This window comes from Carlito syrichta, unplaced genomic scaffold (assembly GCF_000164805.1).
Source record: "Carlito syrichta isolate Samal-C Ts95f unplaced genomic scaffold, Tarsius_syrichta-2.0.1 Scaffold305806, whole genome shotgun sequence".
NCBI classification, from domain to species: domain Eukaryota; kingdom Metazoa; phylum Chordata; class Mammalia; order Primates; family Tarsiidae; genus Carlito; species Carlito syrichta.
In genome coordinates this window covers 535,550-561,559 of record NW_007249902.1, presented here as the reverse complement: position 1 = coordinate 561,559, position 26,010 = coordinate 535,550, and the positions used below count along the sequence as shown (strand labels likewise).

At 45.2% G+C, this 26,010-nt stretch overlaps 1 protein-coding gene across 2 annotated transcripts; it reads right to left on the bottom strand.

The window, feature by feature from the left end:
* Positions 1–2,493: 2,493 nt before the first annotated feature.
* IL12B (interleukin 12B) lies at positions 2,494–20,749 on the bottom strand. Of its 2 annotated transcripts, XM_008062735.1 has the most exons (8): positions 20,714–20,749; positions 15,693–15,780; positions 10,535–10,810; positions 9,426–9,543; positions 7,795–8,009; positions 5,799–5,963; positions 3,766–3,891; positions 2,494–2,865 (listed from the first exon to the last, which is right to left on the bottom strand). In XM_008062735.1, the coding sequence occupies exons 2-7, from the start codon at positions 15,778–15,780 to the stop codon at positions 3,791–3,793; spliced, it is 963 nt and encodes a 320-aa protein (XP_008060926.1). In that variant the 5' UTR covers positions 20,714–20,749; the 3' UTR covers positions 2,494–2,865; positions 3,766–3,790. The 2 variants fall into 2 exon arrangements, with proteins under 2 accessions (XP_008060926.1, XP_008060925.1); XM_008062734.1 differs by lacking the exons at positions 2,494–2,865; positions 20,714–20,749 and having other exon boundaries at positions 5,806–5,963.
* Between the last annotated feature and the right edge of the window lie 5,261 nt (positions 20,750–26,010).

The following is a 26,010-nucleotide window of genomic DNA, read 5'->3' as shown; positions in this document are numbered from 1 at the left end:
TTTATTTTAGAGTTGTGGGGGACATGTGAGGACTTGCTATATAAGTAAATTGCGTGCAGGCAAGGTTTTTCTTTCTTTTTTTTTTTTTTTTTTGAGAAATCAGGATTAATTGAGAAGACAGAAAAACTCCCACAGCAGGAGAGGACCCGAGGAGGTTGGCTGGTTTGGACTTCTAGTGAGCCCTCTCCCCCAGTAGTGGATGTAGTACCCAGTGGGTGGTCATGTGCCCCTTCTGCCCCCTCCCTCCCTCCTACTGTGAGTAGTGGCTAGTGTCAGTTGTTCCTGTCTGTGTGATTGCATGCCCAATGGTTAGTGCCCACTTATGAGTGAGAGTGCATGGTATTTGGTTTTTTGTTTCCATGATAGTTCACTTAGAATGAGGGTCTTGTTCTGGTTTAAAGAGGAAAAACTAATGCATGAAGTGAAATTAGTCACATGCTTAGAAGTCATGTCAGAATAGCACTGAGCGTGGTGGGAGCCAGAACATCTGAGCTCTGGCAGGCTGGCCAGAAGTTTTGGGAAAAGTCCCCAGGTCCCTGGACTTATGAAATGTGATTTTTTTTTTCTGGGTAGCATTGTTCATTAAATGCCCATTAAGTGTCTTGGTAGCTCTAGATGAAAGATTCTGAGGGAAGACAAGTACTTGTTATTAATCAACCACGTGCTGTCAAGTGTGGGCTTGTGGCACAAGATGGTAAGTTTCAAAAGCTGGAGTAGGATGACAGGAAGTGACTAATTTCACTTCATGCATTAGTTTCCACAGTTCCTCTTGGGTCAGGGGTAGAGTGGCATAAGAGTTTTAGGGGACACTTAAAGTCAGGAATGTAAACAAACACCCCTATTATAATTACCCTGCCAGTGCAAGGAAGCCCGGATGTGCATACTTGCATTTTCAAGATAGCAGGGAATGGCACTGCATGATTTCTGATCCCACTATCTGCTCTTCCCATGGGAGACACCAAGGGAGACTCAGGTTCTGCCCATTCTTTCAGCCCAAAGTTGACGCCTCCTCTTCTCTGTTGAGTCTTCCTTGGTGACTTCAGGTCGCACAGCATTTTTTTCTTTTTTGTAGAAATGGGGGTCTTGCTATGTTGCCCAGGTTGGTCTCGAATTCCTGGGTTCAAGAGATCTTCCCTTATTGGTCTCCCAAAGTGCTGGGATTATGGTCATGAGCCCTGGCATAGTCCCTAGATTTTTCTATTTCATTCTCACCCCGGAGTACCATATATCTTGAACATCTTAGCACTTCTTGGTATTGAAGTTAACATGTCATCCTTGTCTTAAAAGCAGTGCCTGGAGTGGGCACCATTTAGTGGAAGCAACACGAGGTTTATTGAAACTCCCCAACTCTGAGGGCTACCACATATCCATACACATGGAGGCACGGCCTCAATAAATACCACGGCTAGGGCTCAGAAATGGGATGCCTATGGCTCTTCCAGGGTAGAGTTTTAGTTCATGATTTGGAGGAAATCAGTAGAGTCCATTCCAGGATAGAAGTGGAAGAAACAAGAGCATCCACCCCTAAAGAGGACAGTGTGGCTCTACGCCCTTGCAAAGGGTCCTGCCTGGTCAGAGTGCAGGGACAAGCCTGCAGAAAGACACTGACTCTGGAAATACTATAAAGGGAAAAAGCAATTCTGCAAATCCCCTTGAGGAGAGGCGATTCTTGAATGAGAAGGGAAAAATATGCATCCCTGGTAGACTTAGAAACAGAATCCCTGAGGCAGCTGAGAAAGTCCAACACATGACTGCAAAGAAGAGGTTTGTATTCATTTTATTCGCCTCGGAATGCAAAAATAAATAAATAAATAAATAAACAGAAAACACATGTCATCACTTTACAGAAAGCACATTCATTACTTAGCGGGAGCACCTCCGTGGAGCCGTACCTTTTGGTCAGATCCGCATATCAGGTTCACACGCTGATGACGAAGCAATTCTAGCTCGTTTTCTCTGCATCTGTCTGTTTTATTTTTTCCACGTGGCTGTTAAGAAGCCACCTGCAATTCTGACAATTTTATGTCCTTAGCCATAACCACACTTGTCTTCTCTCCTGAGTCCTAAGATCTTTTTACCTGCCAGGCACGTAAGATGCCTCTGCACCACCCTCTCGTGTCGTACAGGGAGGTGGGAGTAGGTACTGCCATTGAAACTGAAGCTGAATTTTAATCTCAATCATTTTTTTTAGTCCTTTTAAAATTCAGGCATCCAGAGACTGAACATGCTTAGAAATGCAGGTGGCCCCGGATTGCTTTATCAACACCACTTCGAGGAAGTCTTCATGGATTCGAGAATTAGCATCTCTCACTCCGAGATCATTTTAATGGTTTGTCTTCACGACTCTATTTAAATATCTCTTCTGTTTTTCACCCATCACAAATATATGATGAGGCTGGTATCATAACATCATCTTCTTACTGGCTGTCATAAAACAGATGCTCTTGCAGCCTCGCTTGAAAGGTTGTCAATATAAATAACACTTAAATTCACATTTTGCATAATGGGGCCTGGTCCTTATGGTTCGGGTCATAAAAGTATGAGACATACAATACATCCTGACTCACAAATGTTAAATAACAGTAATAAGTTAATAAATACATAAATTACTTAAATATTTAAATAGCATTAGGACCAGTGGTAACTTGAGAGCTGAAAAATCTACATATAAATTAGCTGATTGTTTCAGTGGGTGTTTAGCATCTAATTATAAAAATACTCCAAAGACATCATTGTGATCCTAAAAAAATTTCCAAAAAGCAATCAGGTAGAAAATATTTTGGGGGGTATATTCCATCGTGTCTTTAAAAAAATTTGCCTAATATCTTCCACTTTTCCTCCAAGGTTTTATCCTGGGATCAGAACCTGAAAAAGAATGCCAAAAAGTCTATGTGAGGTAGACTTGCAGTAGCAAACCCTTCTTATTTCTCACAACACATTATCCTGGGCAATTGGGTTTTAGGGATTTCATATCAGAAGGCCCAAGCCTTCCTCGCATGGCCTGGAATTTGACTGATACCATGCTTGCCAGAGGCTCTCTTGAGGCTTCCTTTTTTTCTTTCTTTCCTGTCTTTCTGCGTCAGTCTCACTTTGTCGTTCAGGCTGAGTGCAGTGGCATGCTTACGGCTCACTGCAGCCTTGACCTCCTGGGCTCAGGCAATCTTTCCACCTCAGCCTCTTGAGTAGCTGGGATTACAGGCACATGCCACCACGCCCAACTCATTTTTATTTTATGTTATTTTTAGAGCTGAGATCTCACCTTGTTGCCCAGGCTTGTCTCAAACTCCTGGGTTCAATCAATCCTCTTGCCTTGATCTCCCAGAATGCTAGGATTACAGGCATGAGCTACTGTGCCCAGCTCTTTTGAGTTTTGTTTTGTTTTTTTTTTAACAAGTATCTGACTGTGCTACTTCCTTATTGAAAATCCTTCAGTGGCTTCCCAGGACTTCCAGTACAAGGTTCTAACTCCTGTAAGTCCTCCAGCTCTGACTCCTGGCCCCTCTCTCTCTTCTTTGCCTTCCCCTCTAGGAGGGCAGGACTCAGGCCTGTTTTCTTTACTTTAATATCCCTATACCCAGCACAGTGCCCAACATAACACAGACATCACATAAATATCTATTAGTGAACAAATGTATGTTTCTGATTCTGGCAACTCCGTGTTAGGTTCTCATGCTCCTTTCCCGTTCCGCAAAGCCACCCACCATTGCCCTGCACCCAGGTGCACTGAGTGTGCAGGTCTGGTCTGGGCTTCCAGGGCCTGCTCACCTAACTGCAGGGCACAGATGCCCATTCACTCCAAGAGGAGCTGTAGTAGCGGTCCCGGGCTTGCACGCGAACGTTGGCATGCCTCTTGCAAATGACCGTGGCTGAGGTCTTGTCCTCGAAGACTTTCTGCTAAGAAGAGGGAAATCTGTGAAGGCCCAGTGGCACTGCAGTCTCAAGGTAAGCCGTGCATGTTTCTGCAGAATACGACTTCCCCAAGCAAGACCATCTTGGTCCTGGGGCACTACGTCTGCAATTCACAGGGGAGTGCATAGAACTTGCGCCACCTACTGGCAGAAGCTGAAACACAGGTGCGATTTTTCTACTCTGTAAGCTCTGAGGGAGAAATGGTTTGCGCCAGCTTTTTCATCATTCTAACACAGCTGCCTTGCCCCAAGGTCCTGTGGGCAGTCACCCCAGTCCTGGCCTGATGGTGGGACTGACACACAGATAAGCTTTAGCTGCTTTCCCTGGGTATTCAGAAGACAAACTTGCCTTCACATCTTAGCACTTCTACTTAGTAGCTGTGCAACTCCAGGAAAATGTCTTAGGCTCTCTGTCTGTTTTCTCTTCATAAATAGGGATAACAATCATGCCTAGCTCATAGAATTGTAAAAGTTATGTTTTGCTTTGCTTCTTTGAGTCGGGGTCTCACTCTGTCGCCCAGGCTGGAGTGACAATCACAGTTCACGGCAGCCTTGATCTCCTGGGCTCAGGCAATCCTCCCACCTTAGCCTCCTGAGTAGCTGGGACTCAAGGTGCATGCCACCATGCCTGGCTAATTTTTTGATTCTTTTTGTAGAGAAGAGGTCTTACTCTGTTGCCTAGACTGATCTTGAACTCCTAGGCTTACGTGATCTTCCCATCTTGGCCTCCCAACATGCTGGGAACTATTAGGACAGGAGGTCACTCTGAAACTCCCCAACCCCAAGGGCTGGAGTGAGGTAGCAAAATTGTAAAGGTTAAATAATCATGTAAAACTCTAGGCAAATTTTTAGCACATGCAAATCACTCAATATCACCTGTTAATGATATATATTTTAAATAAGGAAGATACAAGATTTTAAATAATATTTGGATAAACTCTATTCCAAAGTAACTTCTTCTCTCTCCCTTCACCATTTTTTTTCAGAAAATAACTGGCTCGCTGAGTTTCTACCCCATGGTAAATGCTATGCTGACTAAGGCATTTGTCCACAGATTTTAAAGGTGGGGTCAAAAAAGGCTTGGTCTTGGGCAAAGGGTCTCTGAAACCTTGCAAGAGGCAAAGGAATTCCGACGCAAGGTAAGAAAGTTGGAAGGCCAACATCTTAGGCTGTGTAAGTGTAGACATCCTGTTTAGTAAGATAATCTCACAATAACATACACAACTGAAAAAATAATTTTAGACCTGAGCCCAGGTCTTCTATATCAGAACCAACAGTGAGTGCAAAGATCAATGATGCATCCTATCATAGGCAATGGGATGGGTTAGGCACATGACCTTTGTGTCTGGCAGACTGAGTTTGTGTGCTGGTTCTGTCACTTCTTAGCTAGGTGACTTTGGGCAAGTCATTTACTTTTTCTGAGATTCAATATCTTCACTTGTGAAATGATGATAAGAATACTGACAGCCTTTGTAGGGTTAATTGTACAGATTAAGTGAAATATACATGGAAAATCCCTGGTACGGTTTCAGGCACATGGAAAGTTCCAAAAAAGTACAGTCATGGGCCACATATCATTTTAGTGAAAGAAGGACCATATATGCCATGGTGGTCCCATAAGATTATACTCTTGTATGTTTACTATACCATCTCTATGTGTAGATATACAAATACTTGCCATTGTGTTACAAGTGCCTGCAGTAGTCAGTACAGGAACATGCTGTCCAAGTTTGCAGCCTAGGTGTGTAGTAGGCTATGCCATCTAGGTTTATGTAAGTCATTTTATGATGTTCACACAATGACAAAATCACCTAACTACAAATTGCTCAGAACATATCACCATTGTTAAGTGACGCATGACTGTAGTGGTTTTATCGTCACCTGTGCCACTTCTTACCTTGTCTCTCATGGTCTTGCCCTGGACCTGCACACCAAAGGTCAGGGAGAAATAGGAATGGGGAGTGCTCCAGGTGTCAGGGTACTCCCAGCTGACCTCCACCTGCCGGGAATTCTTTAAGTGCGTCAGCTGCAGGTTCTTGGGTGGGTCGGGCTTGACTGTGGAAGAGGAAAAACACTTTATTTTCCTAACGGGGCTTTGGAGGTAGGTGGTTTTGGCTTCTGATCCTACTTGCACCTTTGACCACCTGTGAGTCCAAGGGATCATTTACTTTCTTTCTCTGAGCACCTGCCTGGCAAATGTGAGGTACCCCAGCTGCAGGTGTTCACATGGGGGAATCCAGGGAGACCAGCTGTCATTCATAACCTTATCCCTTACTGAGGGACCTGAGAGAAGCTGAGTATCCTTCTCATCACTAATAATCCGATGGGCCCTTGTGGCGGAACCACTTCTGCTTAATGCTTAGAGGAAAGTCTTAGAGATAACAAGACTCTCAGGCCGGGCATGGTGGTTTACACCTGTAATTCCAACACTTTGAGAAGCTGAGGCTCACATCTGGCTATGCAGTGGGTGAAGGACCACCCTTTCTGTGCTTAATCCATCAATCTGCCCAGACACAGAACTGAACTGAGTCTCTCGCTGGGGATGAGATGATAGATTTTCCACTCATTGCCCTTTCTTTTGTCTTTTTGTGGCTCCTGGCACTGACATGTCTTGCGGCAGTTACAGTCAGTTGTCTGTACGCTCGCTCATTTATTTATTCAATAAATAACTACTGAGCACCCATGGTGTTCCAGCCACTGGACCATGTGTGGAGGATACTGCAGTGATTATTACAAGGACTGCTTCCTCAGGCAGGGGATCTTCTTCTAGAGAAGGAGAGGGGGAGGCAGTGTGCTTGGACGCTGCAGACCAGCACTGCTCCCCACCAAGGACATGGCCCCCAGCAGGTGCTTTGCAGTCTCCCCTCATTCTTATCACAACTGACATCTCTTTTCTTTTCCTTTCTTTCCTTTTCTTCTCTTTTCTTCTCTTCTCTCTCACTTTCTCTCTTTCTTGTCAGAGTCTCACTGTATTGCCCAGGTTGAAACACAGCGGCACAATCAGGACTCACCGCAGCCTTGAACTCCTGACTCAGATGATCTTTCTGTCTCAGCCTCTTGAGTAGTTGGGACTACAGAAGTGTGCCGCCATGCCAGGCTCATTTTTAAAAAAATTTTTTGTGGAGACAAGGTCTTACTATGTTGCTCAGGCAGGTCTCCAACTCCTGGGCTCAAGCATCCTCCCATCTTGACCTCCCAAAGTGCTGGGATTACAGATGTGAGCCACCATGCCCGGTCGGACACCTTTCCTTTAGGTATCAGCTAAATGTCACCTTCTCCAAGAGACCTTCCTGGGCCATCCTATATAAATTAGACCCCACCCTCCCAAAAACCCTCTACAAATTCTACAGCAGGTTATGCAGTCCTGCCACACTTTATCATAATAACAGACCCAAGATTAAACGGCAAAGGAAACGATAAATGGTGAGATGTCAGCCTGCCAATTAAAAATACGGAGGTCCAGAGAGGAGGAGGGGTGGTTATATTCCAATAAAGAGGTCCCTTTCCAAATGCTGAAGCAAGATTGGTTGAAAATCACTGCAATGCGTAGGGATGTCCCGGTTCCGAATACGGATATTTTGCTGGAGAGGTCCTGGGATTCATCATAGAAGCTGCCCAGGGCAGCAGAATCAAGGGGTGGCAAACAGCTTGCTTTTTCTAGGGGGTGGATCTGGATGGGAATTGCTAGCTGTGAGATCTGAGATGTGGGGCAAGTTGCTTCATCCTCCTAAGACTCAGCTTCCTCCTCCTATGGGGCACCTTTTGGTGGTGCAGAATAAAAGAGACAGTGCTCGTGAACCACGTACTCCAGGGCATGGGGCATTGCAAGCACGTGACACAGGGCACCTTTCCACAAGAATCATACACACAGTCATCCGACACTTACTGATGTCCCTGATGAAGAAGCTGCTGGTGTAGTTTTCATACTTGAGCTTGTGAACAGCGTCCACCACGACCTCGATGGGCTGGGTCTCCTCGGCGGCTGGGCAGGCATTGTCCTCTTGACACTCCACCGAGTACTTATACTCTTTGAGGTCCCCTATGACCTTCTCTTCAGAGAGTGTGGGTGCTCCACATGTCATTCCTTGGGGGTCAGAAGAGCTGAAGGCAAAGACAGAAAGTATCCTGCGTTACATTGTGGAGAGAGTTCCTAGTGATTGTAGCAAGGGAAGCAGGTAAGATCTCAAGTATTTGAAGACACTGTTTCTCCAACTGGGTTGATTTCTATCCAGAGGATAAGAAACTGCCTTTCTAGGAGAATAAGTATAGCTTCAAGAGATAGTATAAATATTTAGAAACCTGCACTTATATGTCTCTGGTCTGGATGAATAAGGAAATTTTTTTTTTCTTTTTAACAACCAGAGTCAGCAATTAAATCCCCTTATTAAAATTTTAAATTCAGTCAGTCACAGTGGCTCGCTCCTGTAATCCTAGCACATTGGGAGGCCAAGGTGGGAGGATCACTTGAGCCCAGGAGTTTGAGATCAGCATGGGCAACATAGCGAGAACTTGTCTCTACAACAAATTAAAAAAATTAGCCAGGCATGGTGGCATGCACCTGTAGTCTCAGCTGCTTGGAGGGCTGAGATGGAAGGATCACCTGAGCTAAGGAGTTCGAGGCTGCAGTGAGCTGTGAACATGTCACTGCACTCCAGCCTGGGTGACAGAGCAAGACCCTGTCTCAAAAAAAAAAAAGGGTGGGGAGGAGTGAGGCCCAATGTGCTTGGCTAATTTTTGTGTGTGTGTGTGCAGACAAGGTCTCACTGTGCTCCCCGGGTGGCCTAGGACTCCTAAGCTCAAGCAATCTTCCTGCCTCAGCCTCCCAAAGTGCTGGGATTACAGGCCTGAGCCACAATGCCTGGACCCATAATGTGCAATTTACTCAGTTAAAGAGCCACGAAGCCAGGATGATCACCTAGTGTTTGCTCCATGATCCCACATCGCTGGTGACTTGAATAATGATTAGGGTGAGTCACATAAGGGGCTAACACATGGGTCCTGAATCCATGGAAATTATCCATGTTTTTTTAGGGACAGTCCAATGGTGAACTTCAGATGGGTGGTGTCAGCAGAAGTAAAAGGAGTTGAGGTGACCCTGAGGACATTTTGGGGGTAATCTCACAGAGTTTTGTAGTGTGTTTCCAGGCTTCCAAGATCTATTCCTTAGAGCTCTTGTTTTTGTTTTTGATTTGAGGTGCAGTTTTGGCAAGTCATTCGGAACTTCCATCCCTTTCCCTGGTGCTGTGAGCCTTTGGGAGGCATGACCAGGCCGGAGGGATGTGTGTGTTAAAACAGCAAAGACTATCCTCCAGCCCAAGGATATCCTGTCCTAGCATGTACAGCTAACACACTCAGGTAATTGGCTTCAATCTCCATCTTCTTTCCCCAGCTTAGGCAAAAGAGAGGGTTGAAAAATAAATAGGGGTTTGACCTTGATTCTCCCCTTATTATCTGGTAGGGCACCAAGAGGTTTCCCCTTATTAATGAAATGTTGATAAGCCAGGGGGCTTTACTTACCCTCTGCTACTCTTGACAGAGAAGTTCAAATTGGTGCTGACCGTTGTCAGCCACCAGCAGGTGAAGTGTCCCGAATAATTCTTGGCCTCGCATTTTAGAAAGGTCTTATTTTTGGGTTCTGGGTTGGAAAAGAACAAACATGCAATATTGTTTAAGGGTTTTCTTTCAGAAAGAGTTTGATCATGATGAATCCCTGGCCACCCAAGGGCAACTTCACCCAAGGGTGAAGTTCTTCCATCTACTTCCTTGGAAAATGCAGTGCGCCCCCCCCATCCCATCCCAGCTGGTAGTTCATTGAGGGCTGGGAGTGTCCCATGATGATGCTGCCTCTGCAGGGTACACTGTAAACCTAACACATCTGCCACAGGTGTTCATTTTTGTCAAGGTCATCACCCCAGTGCTGAGTTATGTACTGTACACCTTGGTAAATTTCCATTAACCATCCAGTAGAATCACTGTTATTAAAAGAAAACCTGGCCAGGTGTGGTGGCTCATAGCTATAATCCCAACACTTTGGGAGGCCAGGTGAGAAGATTATTTGGGCCCAGGAGTTCAAGACTAGACTGGACAACATAGTGAGACCTCATCTCTACCAAAAAATTTAAAAATTGGTCAGGTGTGATGGCGCACTCCTGTAGTCCTGGCTACTTGGGAGGCTGAGGCAGAAGGATTGCCTGAGCCCAGAAGTCGAGGCTATGGTGAGCCACGATCATGACCTTCAGTCTGGGCAACAGAGTGAGACTCCAACTGAAAGAAAGAAAGAAAGAGAGAGAGAGAGAGAAACAAAGAAAGAGAGACAGAAAGAAAGAAAAAGAGACAGAAAGAAAGAGAAAGAGAGAGAGAATGAAAGAATGGAAGGAAGGAAGGAAAGAAGGAAGGGAAAAACTCAGGATAAGCATTCACCTTGACCATGATATTCTCTTAATAGGATATTTTGATGGTTGATAACCCCAAGATCCAGGAAAACAGACGTTCTGAGTGCTTTCAGTAAGAGACCTGATGTTAATTCACTAACTACACTAATCACGTCTTGCCTTTTCAATCTACTTATTTTTTAATCTCTTATGTGCAAAAGAGAAAACTGACACTATCCAAGGGAATGGAATTACCTTTCTGGTTCTTTAAAATATCAGTGGACCAAATTCCATCTTCCCTTTTGTGAAGCAGCAGGAGCGAATGGCTCAGAAGCTCGTCTCCTTTATGACAGGTGTACCGGCCGGCATCCTCAAATTCTTTGACCTGGATGGTCAGGGTTTTGCTGGAGCCCAAGACCTCACTGCTTTTGTCTGAGGTCCAGGTGATGCCGTCTTCTTCAGGGGTGTCACAGGTGAGGACCACCGTTTCTCCAGGGGCACCAGGGTACCAATCCAACTCTACTACATAAACTGGAGAAAGATAAGCAGACTGTAAGCTCCATGAACTCTGAGAGTGTGCAATTGGGCATCTCCACAGCCTAAACACAACCTTGCTCATGGCTCCAAAATTTGGCAAATGCTTGTTGAGATGATCTCAGGGTAATGGGCCCTGCTTGGGCTCAAGGTCGTGGAACAGAGAGACAAAGAACTTTATAGCTATCAATGACTCATTAACTGACAGGCTGCTTTCATCATTATTATTTTTTGAGTTAGGGTCTTACTTGGTCACCCAGGCTGGAATGCAGTGGTACAATTATGACACACTGCAACCTCAACCTCCTGGGCTCAGGTGATCTTCCTGCCTCAGCCTCCCTAGTAGCTGGGATTACAAGTGTGCATCAGCAAGCCCAACTAATTTTTTTTTTTTTATTTTTTGTAGAGATGAAGTCTCACTGTGTTGCCCAGGCTGCTCTCAAACTCCTGGGCCCAAGCAATTCTCTCTCACCTTGGCCTCCCATAAATGTTGGGATTATAGGCACGAGCCACCTGCCCAACCTCAGATTGCCTTTAATATTAGACTTTGATTAGGTAGCAGATGGGAAAGACTTTAATACACCAAAAAAAAAAGAAAGAAAGAAAAGAAAAAAAAAAGCAAACACCGCAAGACTCTTTGCCAAAGGTCTGGTGGAGATAAATTTCCAACACAATTTTGGTTTCATGGGGAATAAAACAGGGTACAGTATTTAGCGGAATAAAATAGTGGTTAAAACTCAGTGTGTTGGCCGGGCGTGGTGATTCAGCCTGTAATCTCAGCCCTTTGGGAGGCCAAGACGAGAGGATTGCCTGAGTCTGGGGGTTTGAGACCAGCCCGGGCAACATAAAATGAAAAAATTAGCTGGGCATGGCAGCACGTGCCTTTAGTTCCAGCTACTTGGAAGGCTGAGGCAGAAGGATCGCCGGAGCCCAGCAGGTCGACACTGGGGTGGCCATGTGTGTGCCACTGCACTCCAGCTTTGGTAACCAGTGAGACTCCAATTCAAAAACAACAACAACAGCAATAAAAAACCCTCAGAGTGTCAAGAAAGAATGACCAGGACTGAAATCCTGTCTCAACTAACCAGCTGGAGGATCTGGAGCCAGATACTTAAACACCATGAGCCTTAGTTTCCTCGTCTGTAAAGTGATAATAGCATCTACGGTGTAGGTTTGGCTGAGGATTAAATGCAAAAAAGCGTGTAAAGTACTTAGCACAGCATCTGCCACATGGTAAATTCTGTGTCCGTTGTTATTATTCACAGATCAAAGAGTCAGCAAACTGCACTGAGAAACTCTCTAAACAATTTTCCACGGAGATTTAAAGATTTAGTTCCTTCGGCATGAAACTCACCAATGGAGATATTCATTCTCTCTGTGTATTTTTCTTAAAGCTATTTTATACCCTTGTGAAGCAGTCCAGTAGATCTTAGTCTTCTTATTTTATAAAGGAGAATACTGAGGGCAGGGGTCACATCAAGTTCAAGTACAAGAGCCACAGCTTCAGAACCTCTGCCTTTTGGGCTTTGCAAGGGATCTCTAATGCCAGCGTTTAAAGTGACCCTTGAGGAGCAGCTTAGGATAATATTTCAGAGAGTGTCACAGCAAAGCTTCACTCATTTGTATATTCATGCATCAATTATTAATTGAAGAGACTAGATTAATGCAGTGATTCTCAAAGCATGATCATTGATCAGTAGTATCACCTGGGAATATGTTAGAAATGCAAATTCTCAGTTGCTGAATCAGAAACTTTGGGATGGGTTTAGTGATCTGCTTTTTAAGCTCTCCAGATGATTCTGATGCCTGCTCGAGTCTGCAAGCCACAACGGATGAGAGTCTGGATTTTGGAGTGGCATAGGTCTGGATTTAGAATCAGCTCTAGCCCTTACACCAGCCTTGTAGCCCTGAGAAAGATATTCAACTACTCTAAGCTTCAGTGCTATAATCTTTAAATGGAGAAAAATATTAGTACTTGCTTTAAAAGGTTGACCTGTGAGCTATACAAGCTAATTCATGTAGGAGTCTAACACAGTGTCCTTAAATGTCCTTAATTATTATTATTAGTTGAATCAGGGTCTCACTCTCACCAAGACCGGAGTACAGTGGCACGACTGCGGCTCACTCACCCTCCTCAGCTTCCTGAGTAGCTGGGACTACAGGCACTTACCGCCATGCCTGTCTACTTTTTTTTTTTGTAGAGATGAAGTCTCACTATGTTGCCCAGGCTGGTCTCGAATTCCTGGGCTCAAGCCATCCTCCCCCCATGGCCTTCCAAAGTGCTGGGGTTACAGACATGAACCATCATGCTGGTCTTACATAACTTTAAAATGGTGGTTCTTGCTCTTGGCCTCCCAGTGTAAAGCACTGTGGAATATAAGATCCTCCCTTTACATCCAGGGGACTTGTAAGGACCAATGGGTAACAAAGAAAAGAAGTCAAAGCACTTGAGGCCCAACTCTGGGGAAATGGTTAGCCAGGCTAACAAAAACCACGTGGCAACTTTGGCTTTTTCTAGTTTGTCAGCATGGTTACTTTCCTGTCACAACCAAGACTCAGAAGCCCCAGAAGACAGAAACACAATGGCCAGAGGAAAGTTGAGGAGTAGCTTCTAGAACTTAGTGCTTGGCTCTGCTTCATCATCTGGCCTCCCAAGGTACAAGCCCTTTGAGTGCTTCTCACATTGACTTTCTGGAATTTCTGTGGTTTGCCAAATTAGAAGTCACTAAGGGGTTAAATATGCAAGGCCAAGTTTCCCCAGCTCACTAAAAATCCCTGAAGGCATCTGGCATGATCCCCTGGCTCTGGCCTTTGCTGTTACTTAGGGGAGGGTCTAAAGCTCTCAGACCCTCATGGGGGAGGGGGGTGGCGGGTGGCTGGATGGCTGTCTTTCTGATATTCTTAAGAATAGCACCCACCACTTTGGGAGGCCGAGGTGAGAGGATTACCTGAGCCCAGGGCTTTGAGACCAGCCTGGGCAACTTGACTGGACAACCTCATCTCTACAATATATCAAAAAAGTAGCCAGGCATGGTAGCACACACCTGTGGTTCTGGCTACTTGGAAGGCTAAGATGGCAGGATCACCTGAGCCCAGCAGGTCGACACTGGGGTGGCCGTAAGCATGCTACTGCACTCCAGCCTGGACAACAGAGTGAGACTCTGACTCAAAAAAAAAAAAAAAGAATGGCAGAATGGTAGAATGACCCCAGATCTCTTTCAGGCACCCATTTCAGTGCTGTACTCTCCTGACTATCAAAAGATTATTTCTGATCATCAGCTGAAATCCTTTCATCTTTAAGTTATGCCTATTTTTCATCTTTAAGTTATGCAACTCTCCAAGAACACAGGAAATATTTGCTACATGTCCTTGAAAATCTTTAAGTAAGACAATTGGGATCAAGTCCCTGTTCCACCCTTACCGGGTATGTGACATTGAGCAAGTTACTCAAGCTTTTTGCCTCAGTTTTCAACATCTGTAAAATGGTGTAGGGATAGTCCCTACTTCATATGGTTGTTGAGAGAATTAAATGAGAAACTGTGTTCAAGTAATATTGACGATTATTATTATATATTATATTATTATATAATTAAAGGCAATGCATTATTATGTTGACTTCAGTAAGAAATATCTGAAGGTCTTTTAGGTACAGTTAGCAATCAGTTAATGTGCATTTACAGAGTGAGATATCAGAAGAATAGAAGGAATGCCTTATTATACCAATACCTATTCTATTAGTCTACTAGTAATTTTTGTTGATCATTGGGATAATAAAAAGGTATCTTCAATCATCAGAGACATTTTAAACAGCCATAATAATAAATATTATTTACATTTACTTTCACCCAGGCACAGTGGCTCACGTCTGTAATCCTAGCACTTTGAGAAGCAAAAGCACGAGGAATGCCTGAGCCCAGGGGTTTGAGAACAACCTGGGTAACTTAGGAAAACCTCGTCTCTACAATAAATCAAAAAATTAGCTGGGTATGGTGGTGCACACCTGTGGTTCCAGCTATTTGGAAGGCTGAGGTGGAAGGACTGCCTGAGCCCCGCAGGTCAAGGCTGCGGTTGCTGTGAGTGTGCCACTGCACTCCAACCTAGGGGACAGTGAGACTCCGACTCAAAAGAAAAAAACTTTCACTTCACCATCTGTCTTCTGTCTTCATTAACTTGTTAAATGAGCCAAGTGGTAGGTGTCACTTTGTAATACCCAGTTGACAGTTGAGGAAATTCAGGCTGAGAGGTGATCGAGCTCAAAAGCACATAACTAGTAAGTGGCAGAACTAGGACTTGAACATAACTCGATGTGAGCCTACTTCCTATGCTGTCTCCAAAGTGCTTGGACAGAGGTAAGTCATCACAATGCCTACAGAGAGGGCTATATCCTGTGGTAGAATGGAAAATGACGGGATATGTTTCTTATTCTTTATTTTTGTGGCGATGGGGTCTTGCTATGTTGCCCACGCTGGTCTCAAACTCCTGGCCTCAAGCAATTCTCCTACCTTGGCTTCCAAAGTGTTGGGATTACAGGTGTGAGCCGCTGTACCTGGCTGGTCCTTATACTATTCAAATCCTCCACTTGGGAATTTTAATTGTATGGAACAGATGGTTTTAGTAATACTGGCAAAGACCAAATCTCTTTTCCTGTCCCAGTTTATAAAAAGTTCCTTTCCTGGTATCCAACGTGAAAACAAAACAATGCAGATACCACCATGGTAAAAGAAAGAACCATGGTCTTGCATTTCCCCAGAGTGAGGGATCTTGCAAGGAGAACCCGGTGCATGGCTGCCTATTTCAGTTTGATCTACCACCAGTGGCTGCCCAAGAGTCCTGGCTTAGAATCCGGGGCCTCTAACAAGAAAGAGGAGAGGTGGGTTACCATCTTTCTCCAGTTCCCATATGGCGACGAGGGGAGATGCCAGCAAAATCAGGGAAAACCAGGAGATGACCAACTGCCGATGACACATCTATTAGGAGGGAAACAGGAAGCAGAGAAGGAGAGAAAGAAAAGGAAGAGGAAGGGAAGAGAGAAGAGAGAAGAGAATTATTAATCAATAATTATTGTTACTTTTGGGAGCAATATACACATTCCAGCTACCTTTTTAAAAATCTTGATTTTTCTCCTTTTTCTCCATACTGTCAGGCAAATACTAAATGACTTACAGGAGCCCCCTGGCAGCTTCTGGGTAAGAACATCTCCAAAGAGGGAGTCATAGGCTATCTAGAGTCTAAAGAAACCAGCCGTCTGATACAATCCTCTTTTATTTTTTGAGTCAGGGTTTCACTTTGTTGCCCAGGCTGGAGTGCAGTGGCACAACTGTGGCTCATCACAGCCTCCAACTCTGGGCTCAAGTAATCATCCTGCATCAGCTTCCCCAGTAGCTAGGACTACAGGTGTGTGTCACCATACCTGGCCTAATCCTCTTATTTTTAAGGTGAAAAATCTAAAGCTTAAAGAAGGAACATGACTTGTCTGGATCAGCTTCTGGCAATTATTTATTCAATGCTTACTATGTAAAGAGAACTGAGCTAGGAGCAGTTGGGAGATAGAGGGAAAAAAAGGTTTTACTTGGATCCTGCTTTCTGGAAGCAAATAATTTCACTCAACAAATATGTCTTAAGTCAGTGTGTTAAATGTCTCCCCTCCACCTGTGGAGAAAAGTTAAACACACACCTATATCCCTGCAGCTCAAGGCAGTGTGTGCTGGGCTAGTCAGGGTGAACGGACTTGGGTTGAAGACTTGAAAGATAAACATAGAAGCAAACTTTCAAGTTCTGGCAACAGGTGGGTCACAAGCCCTTGTTGTAGAGGCTTGGCTTTTCTTGTCTAGATGGCAATTGTTCCCAGTTCCAAGATGACTCCCTCCCACCACCACATGTGACCTAGTGGTTCTCAAACATGAGCATATGGCAGAATAACCTGGAAGCATTGCTATAACAAACTGCTGAGTCCCACCCCAGAGTGTCTGACTCAGCTGCCTGGGGGTGAGGCCTGAGAATCTGCATTTCTCCAAAGTTTCTGGATGAAGCTGACACTGCTGGTCCTGGGACCACACTTTGAGAACTACTGGTTTAACCCATGTTAAAAGTCCAGAACCCCTGAAAATCAAGTTGTTGCCTGGGAAAATAAAATCAAATACTGATATATCCATCATGAAATAATGACATGCATACTTTTGTGCTAAACCAGCTATTGGCTTTTTTTTTTTTGAGTTGGGGGTCTCACTCTGTTGCCCAGGCTGGTGGAGTACAGTGGTACGATCATGGCTTACCAGTCTTGACTTTCTGGACTCAGGCGATCCTGCATACCACCATGCCAGCTAATTTTTTAATTTTTATTTTTGGTAGAGACAAGGTCTCACCATGTTGACCAGGCTGGTCTCGAACTCCTGAACTCAAGCAATCTTCCTACCTCAGCCTCCCAAAGTGCTGGGATAACAGGCGTGAGCCACCCACCCACCACACCTGGTCCAGCTACTGTCTTATATTGAAACCCAGTCTAGATTAGTGTCCAGGATTTATGAAAATCTTCAGATTGCAAAAATTACACCCCAGTTATGAACTACATACAGGTGACTATTGTTTAATTGCATTCTGAAATGTCTCTACCCGCCTTGCAGGACACCACTGGACTGCAGGAACATGGTTTCAGACACCACTGGTCTAAATTATAGGAAGAACAAACCTATTTCATAGGTTTCCTAAGTTATTGAAATCCTTGCATGAGGGGGAAGGGACCCCAAGTTAGGCATTCCTATTTCCAGGGATACGCTAAGGGCTCCCTAACACCAGTGCCAATATGGGCATGTCAGTGACATTTGGGTTGGCATCCCTCTTCAAGTTCTCAGCCAAATACCTTACAAATGGACATTCCTTGGTTGGGCTGACTGGGTACTGACACATCGTGACTTTGTCAGGGCTGCTGCTAACCCTAGGGGACTTCCTACATACTTCATGCCTTGTATTGTAAAGCTCGTGAGTGGCAGAGACAGGGCTAGAAGTCGAGCCTTCTTGTGTGCTCTGCAGTACTCTGTCACCACAGCGTGACGTTTTGGGGACGTGGTTATCAATTCAGTTCAGGTTTTGACTGTAGCAGAGTACTAGTGGCACAGAGCATCGGCTAATACATTCACAGGCTTGGTGTCAAGCAGACTTGGGCTTAAATTCTGGTCCCGCCACTCACTCGCTGTGTGATGTTGGCCAAGATACCCTGAGCCTCAGTCTTCTCATCTATAAAATGAACTTAACACTCAACTCAAAGGGTTGTCGGAAAACGCAAGGAGATGACGTATTACAGAAGGCAATGTATCACACATTCGCTTATACCTAGATTCAGAGATAAGAGAATGACTTGCTATTTCTGTTTTGTATACAATGGATAACCAAAAAAGCCATGCCAGGTTTCAGGGAAATGCCCTTCAAGATACTGCAGTGACAAGGGCCTGTAAAACCCAGATGTCGGCACTCTGGGAACGGAAATGGGAGGATTCCTGGCACCTCCTGGTAGTTCCTTGATATTCTCTTGACTCTGGGGTTTCCCTTTGGCCATGTGCCCAGCACTCTTCTCTGGGCCTCCGGTGCATGTGAGAATTTCAGGTGAATGGCACATCAAGGTAAGGGAGCCCTGGCTAGAGTTCTAAGAAACTGCTCCTGTTATAGTATCGCCTATATTTTAAACCACGGAACACTGGCAAGGGGTGGAGACGGGGGTGGGTCACCCTCTTTTGGGGGGACAGAAGGTTGAGGTTTCACTCTGTCACCCAGGCTGGAATGCAGGGTGGCATGGATCACAGCTTCCCGCAGCCTTCACCCTCTGGGCTCAGGCGATGCTTCCACTTCAATTTCACAAGTAGCTAGGACTATAAGCACACCCTACCACGCCTGGCTGATTTTTAATTTTTTTGTAGTGACAGGGTCTTGCTATGTTGTCCAGGCTGGAGGGATACACTTTTAATAAAATCTGGATAAATAAAAAAAGGGAACAATATATGACCATCCTTTGGCTCTCTGGCTGGTCAGCTCATCCTGGCTAACTGTATCCCTCAGCCCTCACTTCCTTGACACAGTAAGTCTGAAAGTCTTGAGGATTAAAATTTAAAAATTTTCATGCAATTTCATAGGTTTCCTAAGTTATTGAAACCCTTGCGTGAGGGAGGAAGGGACCCCAAGTTAGGCATTCCTACTTCCAGGGATACGCTAAGGGCTCTCTACTACCAGTGCCAATATGGGCATGCCGGTGACATTTGGGATGGCATCTCTCTTCAAATTCTATTTTGTTTGTTACTTTTTAACTTGAAAAGATAATTATTATTTAAAAATAAAATGTACAGGCACAAATGGCATAGGTGACACATGCAAAGTCCCAAGTTTGAGAGCCAGGCAGACATCTAGAATGGGCACCCACTTATTAATAAGCTCTGCCACTTATTAGCTGTGTGATCTTGGGTGAGTCACTGAACCTTTTAAAGGCTCATGCTCTTCATCTGAAAATGGGTATCCTATGGTGGTGAGGAGGTAATGAAATAATTCACGTACAGTTTCCAGCATGGTGCCCGGATAGAGTCAGGACCCGAGTATGTGCTCTTCTTCCACAGAACTTACTATGTTGGCAATATTGCAGTTATTGCTTTCCTTTTTCTTTTCTTTTTTTTTGTGTAGGGGTCTCACTTTATCACCCAGGCTGGAGTGCAGTGGCATCACTGCTCACCACATATAGCCTCGACTTTCTGGGTTCAGGGGATCCTTTTGCCTCAGCTTCCTGAGTGGCTAGGACTGCAGGCACACGCCACCACACCTGGCTAATTTTTAAATTTTTTGGTAGATACGAAGTCTTGTTATGTTTCCCAGGCTGGTCTCGAACCCCTGGGCTCAAGCGATCCTCCTGCCTCAGACTCCCAAGATGCTGGAATTCCAAGTGTGCGCCACCATGCCTGGTCCACAGTTACTTCTTTACTGTTTGTCTTCCCTGCCACACTGAGCTCTCCCGTGGCAGGGTTCATGCCTGTCTTGATTCATACTTTGTTCCAGAGTCCAGCCCAGAGGGACTCCATGAATCATTAGTAGAATGAATGAATGTACAGAAATCATAAAACTATAGCTCCCAATAAAATATCCTCTAACAGTTTAATCCAAATTCTGTCAATACCTTGAAATTCCTTTTTGGAGAAGAGCAGGCCATCAGATGGTTTCATAATTTCTTTGTTAAAATGATATTTTAATCTGATCACACTGTTGCATACCATTTTACCTGGGCATATATCAGATACCAGTACAGTAAAGATAATCTTTCCCCCCCCTCATAAATTGAAAGATTCATCAGAAAGTAGTTTTGAACATTACAGTTGCTCTTAATTTCTTAAGTGTGGCCAAAGTTAGTTAATCTAAAAGAACTGGGAACTCCGGCTTTCCATTTGGCTGAGGTCACGACTGGCTACCAAACCCATCACAAACATGGGAGCAAGTCTGATCGTAACATTCAGCTATGAGCTACAATTACAAATTCAGTTATTTTAAGAAATGCATGAAAGTCTTTTTAAAAGGTTTCAATACTAAGGCAAGCATCCCTGAGTTTAACGATCCTTTAACTGATAGGCATTCATATTTAAGAACACACTACTTCAAAATAAGATAAAACACACCTTTCTATAAAATATGCATTTGTTCACAGACTTTGGTATATAATTATTATTAGCTGAATTTGAAGATGGACACATTATATATCAGTCCTCAAAGTACAGCATTTTCACCAGTGTCCCTGCAGGTGAATCACCAGGGGTGCTCCCAGGATCCACAAACTCCACTCTGCCTGGTGTAAGGGTAGCACACTAACATTATTGGTGTCTACACCCAGACAGGTGCAGGCACACAGGAGGGGGAGGCAGGAGCTAGGGAGGACCTTACCTTACTCTGGGCTGGCTGCAGGGTCTGAGGGGCCTGAAACAGTTGTGTCTTCTGGGGCTGTGACTGCTACTGGAGCTTATATACTCTACTCCTACCAGGCTTTCTGATGGAAACTCAAACTAGAAACTGACTTGTTCCAAGTTGCAACATTGAAAACAACTCTCAAAACCTTCTGGGGGAATTTCAAGAAGTTCCTTTTTTTCCTCTCTCTCTGTGTATCAATAACACGGAGGGAACTTAGACATCAAAATCCCAGGTAATGAACTAAGAGGAAATGACTTTGGGGTGGGGAAAAAGGAAGGAGATGGGGATGCTGATTTCTTCGGGTTTACATCATGGCCAAGGTGCGTAGAGAAAGCGCTAGGCAGCCTCCCTGGTTTTGCAGACCAGGGGAAGAAGGAAGGCCAAGGGGAGGTCAGGCGGGAGGCTGAGCTCATGCCAGGATGGGGCAACTGGATGCTAGAAGGCCTGGAAGCAAAATCCATGGTTCTTTCGAAGTCAGAGGGTTTGGCATATCCGGGGCACCTTCCCCTGCTTTATTCCTTTGACATCTGGATTCTGGAAACACTATCACCACCCTTTGTGGCTCCAGGCACCGCACACACACGAACACAGACACACAGACCTATGCACATTCATACAGACACACAAATAAAAATGTGTGCACTGGCCAGGCACAGTGGCTCACACCTGTATCTTGAGAGTCCAAGATTAGAGGATCACTTGAGGCCAGGAGATCAAGACCAGCCTGGGCAACATGGCGAGTCGCCCATCTCTTAAAAAAAAAAAGTGTGTATCGCTAATAAGACTCCCATATGTGCAGAGACACACCCTGTGCTCACAGGCACTCTCTCATCGAGACAGATGGGAGCAGAAAGTGACATATCCACAGACCGCCACACTCAAGGCACACCCCCTTGGACGCCCAGACTATACCCTCCTTTCTTTTGCACACAGCTACCCAGATGCACACGATCCGCGGAATAAACACATAGCCCCTAGTGGCGTTTACAGCAGCTAATAAGTGTGCAAAGGGGTACACTTGTGCTAGACCCCCCGCCCCCATCTGGAACACGAACAGGAACCCGTAGGTACACGCACACCAAGCACACGCGGACAGATGCAGGCCGTCCCCAGAGCCGCCGACAGAGGGCGCTGCTGCCAGGCGGTCCCCGCGGCCGGGAGCCCACACCCCCCCGCCGACTTCTCCATCCCGGCCCGGCCCCCGCGCCGGGGGAAGTTCCCGGGGCGGGGGTGGGGGCCGGGCCGAGTTTCAGGCGGGCTCAGATTTCCGGGCTAACTTTCCTCGCAGTCGCAGCGGGGAGGGGACAACGGGAAACCCGGGCGAGAGCGACGGAGCTTCCCAGCCGCACACTTCCTCCCTCCCGCTGTGTGTCTGGGCCTGGGAGGGCGCCGGCCGCTACGCTGGCAGTCCCACTGGTTATCCGACCTTGTGGTCTGACTAGGGGCGGAGACGTAACCTCCAGCTTAGAGCGCCTCCTCCCATCTCCTGTGTCCTAGGCCTTCCGGAACGTTGCCTCTTAGGCTTTAAGTGGAACGAGTATGTTGGTTGTGTGATACTATTTGTGTGTGTGTGTGTGTGTGTGTGTGTGCACCTGCCCTTTTCACAATTGGTATCGCTGGGGAATATGTAACAATGGGGGAGGGGTTCTTCTGTAAAACTATATTCATTTCTCCCAACCAGTCACCTGAGTATTGAACAGAAAACTTAATATGAAATTGACATAAAATAGTTTGACTAATTGTTTATTTGGGGGTTTTTTTTGAGTCGGGGTTTCGTTCTGTCACCCAGGCTGGAGTGCAGTGGCACAGTCACGGCTCACTGCATCCTCCACCTCTGAGGCCTAGGCTATCCTTCTGCTTCAGCCTCCCGAGTAGTTGGGACTATAGGTGCTGACACCATGCCCGGCTAATGTTTTTGGTTTTTGTAGAGACAAGATCTCGCTATGTTGCCTAGGCTGGTCTCAAACTCCTGGGCTCAAACAATCCTCCCACCTCAGCCTCCCAAAGTGCGGGGTTTTCAGGCATGAGCCACAGCAATGACCAGTTTCTGTAATTTATTTACAGTGGCTGCACCGCTACAGTTTGTCCTTGTGCTCCCCCCATAAATAAACACATAAATAAAATAAGACAAGTCAGGCCCCAAAGATACACAGGTATTTTATTCATGTGTGCATAAAAGCATCTTCAAAATGAAAAAAAAATGATTTGCAACCTAAAATCTCGATAAAAAATTAGTGTGCTAGTTATGCAAAAGAAGCTATACAATAAACCCCAAGCCTCTTTTCCACACAGGTTGCAACTCCAGGGCCAGCCCTATATAAAAAATGTGGAGCCCCCACTGTTCACTGATTCCAGGGACAAGCACTAGGTGTTTAAGAGCATTGTACCCTGGAGTCACAGAGAACTGTATTCCAGAACCCCCTCTGCAGATCGCTTGACTTCTGCAAACCCGAGTTACCTATACCTCTAAAATGAAGTTAATAATAGTACCTCATTTTAGGTTTGTCGGGAAGGTTAAATAAGATATGATGGGATGTACTTAGCACAGCATCCTAAGTGCTTACTGAATGACTGTTTAATAGTTATCTTTTTATCCTGCCGTGTCCCAGAAAGACTGGGTAGTTCACAGGAGGGCACTAGAGATGACAAGGAGGAGTGGAAGACGACAGAATGCGTGAAAGGAGCCAAGAATAGGGCTTCGAGTAGTCCTCACGCAGGGAAACCACATGGCTCTGAGCATCCAGGTAACCGAGACAAGGAAGAACTCACACCTGCCCCGTCTCTGCCTCATGGTACTGACTATTTTGATGTGTCCACTTCCCCTGTGGTGGAAACAGTACTCATACTTTATCTACCTGTAACAAAAGCATCTAGGGGCTCAGGTCCCACACTCAAAGATTGTGCCTCAGTGAATCTGGGGTGGGGCTTGGGAACCTACATTTTCACAATGGAGGCTCGACAGGACTGTGACCCACGCTTTGAGAGAGGCAGTTCGCCTGTGCCCCACTGCCTGTGGATCCAGCCTTGCCTCACTGTTCTCCAGTGCCCCTGAGGTCAGCCAACTCTGGTCCTGTCAGCCACATGCCCGTGGACTCGATTTTCCAGAAGAGGTCTATCAACTTCTCCCACTTCACAGCCCAGACCCTGACCCCGGGTGCACAGAACCAGTACCCATGGCTTACCCTCTGGAAGAGGAAGGTCGGCTGACAGGCAGCGGGTGTGCTGAGCTGGCAGGTTGACATGACGGATGAGGTCATGGGATGGAGGGAATCCCCCTAGAAACGAAAATAACTTGAAGAATTTTGGGACCACAAAACCCTTTTTTTCTAGAAGAATACTCTGAGTTTCTAGTACACATTTTAGATAAAGAAGTTATGTGTACTTTTAAAAATGTTTAGAAGGTTACGCAAGCAATATGTGCATGCATGCTATCGTCAAAACTTCACACAATACAAATACACATAGAATACAAAGTCAGAGGCCAAGCATGGTGGCTCACACCTGTAATCCCAGCATTTCGGGAGGCTGAGGTGGGAGGATTGTTTGAATCTAGGAGTTGGAGACCAGCCTGGGCAATATAACGAGACCTCATCTCTACAAAATAAAAAATAAAAAATAAAATAGCTGAGTGTGGTGGCATGTGCCTGTAGCCCTAGCTACCTGGGAGACTGAGATGGAAGAATCACCTGAGCCCAGGAGGTCGAAGCTACAGTGAACTGTGAATGTGCCGCTGCACTCCAGCCTGGGCACAAAACGAAACCATGACTTAAAAAAAAAAAACTAAAGCCCTGAATTGTATGGCTCCAAGGGAATGCCAGTATTCCCCCAGAGCCTCTGATGTTCTCTGAGTATTCATATCTATTTATTTGGTCACATAAATGGGATCATACTACATATATTTTTCTGCAAACTGCTCTTTTCTTGTGACAGTCTGTTTTGTAGCCAGTGGCTTGCAGTGAGTGTCTTTCTAGAGGTCACCTAAATAGATTTTACATTTAGATCTGTCAGGCTTATTTGTCCAACAATCTCATTTCAGGCTCCCAAAATGGCTTCGCATTTCCAGGCACCAACCCACACCAGACAATATCCTGGTTAAGAAAAGACAATCTTTTCCTGTGTGTCTCTCTTAGGAGCAAGGAATTTGATCTTGAAGCCACCATAGCCTTTTCCTGAAGTCTTCCTGGCCACCTCTAAACCACTCCCTCACAAGGAGAATGGGCTTATTAAAAAAGTGTTACAAAAATCAGGTTTGCCTCTGAGTTGGGCATAGGTTCAGGATCCCAGATGAATGGGCACTCCAAGTAGGTGGAAATGGGCAGAGAACTGAGTCACATGTGTCTGTTAGATGAGCCCACGTCATTAGATCTGCCAAGGAAGTGCAGAAATAGGGCAATTGTGTGGATCATGGAGACTTCTTCTCCTAAATGGTTACTTTTGAAGGGACATTTCTTGTTTAGGAGTATGGGCGGTAGCTTCCACCTGCCATCTCATAGGTAAGTGCTCTTACAGAAAAAATATCAGAAGACTCTAAAATCAAAAAAGTAACAGTGTATACACAGTCTGACAATTAAGATCGTGAACTTGCCACTGAGTGCTTATGTTGGCAGTGCTGTGCAAACAACTCTGTAAGGTTTCATAGGCTTGGTATATCAGTGTTTCACAGCTGTGTTCATGTCTACATGTGGAGGTATCTTGCTGAGTGGCGTTCATTATTCTATATTTTTGTGAGCCATCACAAGAATGTCAGAGCTTGAATTAGAGCAATAAACAAACATTAAATTTCTTCTTAAACTTGGCAAGAGTGGAAGTGAAATCAGGAACATGCTAGTCCAAGTTTATGGGGATAATGCCTTAAAGAAAATGGCAGGGTACAAATGGATTAAACATTTTTCTGAGGGAAGAGAAACTGTCACTGGTGAAGAGAGACCAGGACTCCCAGTAATAAGCAGAACTGATGAAAACATTGCAAAAATTCACCAAATTGTGTGCCAGAATTGTTGGCTGACTGCGAGAAGCATAGCAGACCAAATAAATATCAATAGAGAAACAGTTAGGAAAATCTTTTGAAAATCTTGGCATGAGAAAGGTGTGTGCAAAAATGGTCCCGAAGGAGCTCTCGCATCACAACAATGCACCAGCTCACACAGCACTGTGAGGGAGTTTTTAGCCAGTAAACAAATAACTATGTTGGAACACCCTCCCTACTCACCTGATCTGGTACCCAGTGACTTTTTTCTTTACCTGAAGATAAAGAAAATACCGAAAGGAAGATA

Bases quoted from the DNA above. Each gene is read 5' to 3' on its own strand.
- IL12B (XM_008062734.1), bottom strand. From the start codon at position 15,780: ATGTGTCATCGGCAGTTGGTCATCTCCTGGTTTTCCCTGATTTTGCTG. The intron at 10,811-15,692 runs GTAACCCACCTC...ATCTTTCTCCAG, and splicing joins ATGGGAACTGGAGAAAGATG to TTTATGTAGTAGAGTTGGAT. The intron at 8,010-9,425 runs GTAAGTAAAGCC...CTTTGCCTTCAG, and splicing joins TCTGTCAAGAGTAGCAGAGG to CTCTTCTGACCCCCAAGGAA.